At 39.6% G+C, this 5090-nt stretch overlaps 1 protein-coding gene across 1 annotated transcript; it reads left to right on the top strand.

Annotated features, from left to right (window-relative positions):
- Positions 1 to 441: 441 nt before the first annotated feature.
- On the top strand, positions 442 to 2642 carry LOC108383531 (olfactory receptor 10C1-like). Its single transcript, XM_036990640.2, has 2 exons — positions 442 to 462; positions 1677 to 2642. Exon 2 carries the CDS (start codon positions 1680 to 1682, stop codon positions 2640 to 2642), a length of 963 nt encoding a protein of 320 aa, XP_036846535.1. The 5' UTR covers positions 442 to 462; positions 1677 to 1679.
- The last annotated feature ends 2448 nt before the right edge of the window (positions 2643 to 5090 follow it).

The following is a 5090-nucleotide window of genomic DNA, read 5'->3' as shown; positions in this document are numbered from 1 at the left end:
GAATGTGCACCAACAGGCAGAATAATATATAGGCAGCCAGAGTAAAGCTTAGCCTTCAAACTTTTTACATTACAAGAGAGTGTATTCATTGTTCAGGGTAGTGGGTATAATGGTAAGCAAAAATAAATAAATTCTGCCCTCTATGTCTGTCTGTGTCTGAGGCTTTGCTCAGGATGAAATTAGCAATTAATTGCCCTTGGAGTGGTGTGGTACTCTCCTAGCAGTTACAGAGTTGTGGAGGAGCATAGAGGGGCATGCAACTGACTAGTATGAGGACGAGAAAGAGCAGGAGTAGATAGGGAAGGAGTTTCCAGACAGAAGACAAGGCTATGCTGGAAAGTGAACACAGACAGGCAGTTCATTAGGTGAACAGTCAGTGAGGCAAATGTCAAGTCTTCTTGAAATGAGCACACAAAAAGGAAATATATGGAAGCAAGACACATACTAAAAGATAAGTGTGTAGTTTGATAGGACTATAACTTGCTCCGTCATACCCAAAATGCTGCAGAGCCTTGTGACCTTTGGGTAAGGGATGAGATCAAAGTTTTTATCAATACTCAGTGACCCAATCCACATATTTTCATGCATCATATTAAGTAATTTGAATTTTAACCTGAGACAGTGGTAATTTTCAATTAACAAAAAACACTCTGATGCAGAGAGGATGGCCAATGAGAAATACTAAGGGAATGAAATGTGCTGGAGTGAGGAAGTAATCTGCGCAGTACAGTGTAGATATGACATGAATGGCTGTGAAACAGTCTTCACATGGCTGCCCCTTCTGTCATTCACATCTCAGCTAGTGCCCTTCATCACCAAGAACCCTCTTTGAATGCCCATTCTAGATTGGTCAGTCACCAGTACCTACTCTGCTTTCGATTCTCTGCATTGCAGCAATTATATTTTTATTGAATGGTTATTTAAATTCTGCTTTCCTTTACTAAATAAATTCCATGTGAGAGCAATTTCTTTTCACTGTTGAAGCCCAGGATCTACAAAAGTACTTGCAAAATACTCTGTGTTCAATAACTACTTGTCAAAAATGAGTGAAGAAAGCAAGTCAGTGGAAAAATTGATTGAATGAAGTGGACGGATACAAGAGGATCTCTATCTGTTAGTATTTGACAACTGATTAAAGGAAGGGATAAAGAGAGAATGGAACCAAAGTTAATTATTTTCCATTTTACTCCAGACAAACAGTGAATACAGAAAAGGGTTTGGTTTAAAAAGGAATGAGAGTGTCATTTCCAAACTTTTTGAATTTTAGAACTGCAGGTGAGAAATAATACCTGCTCCATCTATGTGGGGGAGGAAGGGAGAAGTGGATTGAGGGGTGTTATGTTTAGTACACATGGTGTGGGGGATCACAGGGAGAACAGTGTAGCACAGAGAAGGCACATAGTGAATCTGTGGCATCTTGCTGCACTGACGGACAGTGACTGCATTGGGGTATGGGTGGGGGGACTTGATAATATGGGTAAATGTAGTAACCACATTGTTTTTTCATGTGAAAAACCTTCATAAGAGTGTATATCAATCATACCTTAATAAAAAAATTTTTAAAAAAGAAAGAAAGAATACTGCTCTGACTTACTATAGCCTATTAAAAGTAATAAGAAAATTTGCATTTTTACCTAAAGGAATCTCTCCAATGGCTTTTCCTTTCTCTTTTTCAGGTCATGAACTTCAGTTGCTCCTTGTGGCAGGACAACAGCATTTCTGTCAAACACTTTGCATTTGCCAAATTCTCTGAGGTCCCCAAACAGTGTGTCCTCTTGTTTACTCTCATCCTATTCATGTTCTTAGCATCACTGGCAGGCAATGCCCTCATAACCTTTGCCATCTGGACCAACACAGTCCTCCACACACCCATGTACTTCTTCCTGGCCAACTTGTCTCTCTTGGAGATTGGCTACACTTGCTCTGTCATACCCAAGATGCTGCAGAGCCTTGTGACAGAGGCCCGAGGAATCTCTCGGGAAGGCTGTGCTACACAGATGTTTTTCTTTACATTTTTTGCTATCAGTGAGTGCTGCCTTTTGGGAGCCATGGCTTTTGACCGCTATATAGCTATATGCTCCCCACTTCACTATGCAACACGAATGAATCGTGGGATGTGTGCCCATTTGGCACTGGTGTCTTGGGGAGTGGGATGTATGGTAGGCTTGGGCCAGACCAACTATATTTTCTCCTTGGACTTCTGTGGCCCCTGTGAAATAAAACACTTCTTCTGTGACCTCCCCCCTATCTTGGCACTTGCATGTGGAGATACATCCCATAATGAAGCTGCAGTTTTTGTAGTGGCCATCCTTTGCATTTCCAGCCCCTTTTTGCTAATCATTGTTTCCTATGGGAAAATTCTAGCTTCTGTGCTGGTCATGTCCTCACCTGAGGGCCGCCACAAAGCTCTTTCCACCTGTTCTTCCCACCTGCTTGTAGTCACTCTCTTCTACGGTTCAGGGTCTGTCACTTACTTGAGGCCCAAAGCCAGCCATTCACCAGAAACTGACAAACTTCTAGCCCTCTTCTATACAGTGGTGACATCTACACTCAACCCCATAATCTATAGTTTAAGGAACAAGGAAGTCAAGGCAGCTCTCCAGAGAACTCTGGGCAGGAAGAAAGTGTTGACTCCTGGGTAGTAGATACCAGAGGACCATGCACATCTAGTCCTTGGAAAATATGCACACAATGCAATAATAAAGAAAGGAAGGAGCAAAAAATCTATGTACTCTTCACACTATTTTGCAAGAACCTGCTTTAATAACAGTGGTTTTAATATGCTCTGTATGCACAGCAAAAACTCTGATTGCCAAATTCTGGAAGGAAGTTGGCTACCAAAGTATTTTAATATGCAATTCTAACACCAGGCAGATTTTCCAAAATATTTTAGTCTACGTTCAGAGTATAGATTGCCCGATTATATCTTAGAAGACTGGCAAATTTTCATTCTATACTCAGGTGTTTTCTAGCTCCTAAGAGGCACATCTGATTTGTGGCCCAGTCACTGGAGGGAGTGTTCCCACATACGGGTGGGTCCCATGTGAATCTTAATTCCTTAATAACTCTGTGAAGGGCATTATTTCCTTCCATATAAATGTTTTAAAATTCTTCAACCTTAAATATTAGTACATGATATAAGGAATTCTTTTTTGTAAGTTGTGTGTTACTATAAAAATATGTAAACATGCAAAAAGAAAACAAACTCTTACATTTCAGAGGTATTTGTTGCACAACATTAAAAGAAAAATATAGGAATGTTTTATCGAGTTCCCATGGTGCAAATGTTTTTTCAAAAAGAGAAAAATCATATTCATAGGTTGAAGAAAAAAACTGAACTAAATGTAGTTACTGGAAAAATTTTAGAAATTTATGAAGTTTACAAAATCTACCTATATGCAGATGAATCCTGACTCAAGATATTTGGAAATCATCCAAAAACTTGCTCTTCAGAGAAATTAACATGGTTACAATACAATCTCTTACCTATAGGCACCTTCTATAGGGGACTTGACCATTCAGTAGTTTCTCAGGGAGGTGTTGTGGTCTATGAGATGATGAGTATGAGATGAGTAGGTCTGGAGATCTGAGATGTATAGCATGGTGACTTTAATTAATGATATTTTGTTGTGTACTTGAAATTTACCAAGAGGATATCTGAAGTGTTCATAAGACACACACACACACACACATACACACAGATAATTATGTGAGGTGACAGATGTGCTCATTCACTTGATTGTGGTAATCATTTCACAGTGTATTGATATATAAAATCATCGTGTTATACACCTTAAACACGTACCATTTCATTTGTAAATTATGCCTCTTTTAGCTGGAGAAAAAAAAACAAAGTGATAATTCTATGATCAGGGATAGTGGTGATGTTCACTAATGACCAAGATGTGTCTTTTTCCAGATATGCCTATTTTACAAAAACTGGTCCGTTAATTCACTTATACATAAAACACTAGTTTTTATTTACACGTATGCAGTAATTGACAACGGACATAATCTGAACATGCAAAAATAACTGGGCTGGTCAACAATTATACTACTGGAATAGGCAGGAATTATATGCAAATATTGGACATGATGACTTTTAAGTGTAGTTATTAATCTAGAAAAAATGATTTATTAAGTATTAAAACAAAAACAATTTGTAATGCATGAACAGTTTTGTTTAGTTTTATAAATTTGAAAGAATCAGATGATATATTAACCATAAATTGTACTAGGCATTCATTTTTTTTGTTTTCCCCTATTTCTGAAGTTTATCAGTGAACATGAGGTTTATGTGTAATGGAAATACTAAAATATTTAATTATCAACCTTTTTTAAAAAACAAATTTAAGAGGGATTAAAGATGGTGGCATGAGAGGAGAGACAGAGGCTTCCTCCTAAAACTGGATACAAACAGAAAATTTAATTCATGCAACTAATCCTGAGAGAGCAACAGGAAAGAGGATGGCATCATACTGTACACACCTGGAGAAAAGAGCAGACCTCAGCTAACGGGGTAAGGTACCAGAGCTGTGGCTCCACGGGACCTGAGCCCTTTCCCCCACCCCAGCTAACCAGCAGGAGGAAGAGAAACAGAGCAGAGAGGGAGTGGAAAGCTTTGGGCTGCTGAATACCTAGCTCCAGAGATCTGCTCTGGGAGCAAAAACCTACATTTCATAGTGCTTTCATGAGACACGTGTGACTACCAGGTTGGAAAGTTAATACAGGCAGAGTTCCTGGAGAGACTGAGATTCCAGCCACTTGTGGAAAGCAGGGAATCCATATCTGGCTGCTCTGGGACAAAAACTTATACCTGTGTGCCCAGCCCACTGGTTCAGGCAGTGGAGATAGGCACAGCTGCCAGGAAGCTGTAAACAGCACTTTCCTCCCCCCAGGCATCAGTACCACTCCCCTACGACCCCCGACATTGCTTCAAGGGCTGAGCAGCTCTAAGGACTAAAGCTTCTGGACACTAGAGGGAGCCATTAACAAACATGAAACCCCAACAAAACCTTGTCCAGAGTAAGATTGTTAATACAACTCCCAAGAAAGATTTAAATGATATGGACCTCGTGACTCTTCCTGAA

Source organism: Manis javanica, chromosome 16 (genome assembly GCF_040802235.1).
Source record: "Manis javanica isolate MJ-LG chromosome 16, MJ_LKY, whole genome shotgun sequence".
In the NCBI taxonomy this organism is placed as follows: domain Eukaryota; kingdom Metazoa; phylum Chordata; class Mammalia; order Pholidota; family Manidae; genus Manis; species Manis javanica.
This window is presented reverse-complemented; position numbering and strand designations above follow the sequence as displayed.

What these genes read in the sequence shown, in the direction of transcription:
- LOC108383531 (XM_036990640.2), top strand. Translation starts at nt 1,680, where the DNA reads ATGAACTTCAGTTGCTCCTTGTGGCAGGACAACAGCATTTCTGTCAAA.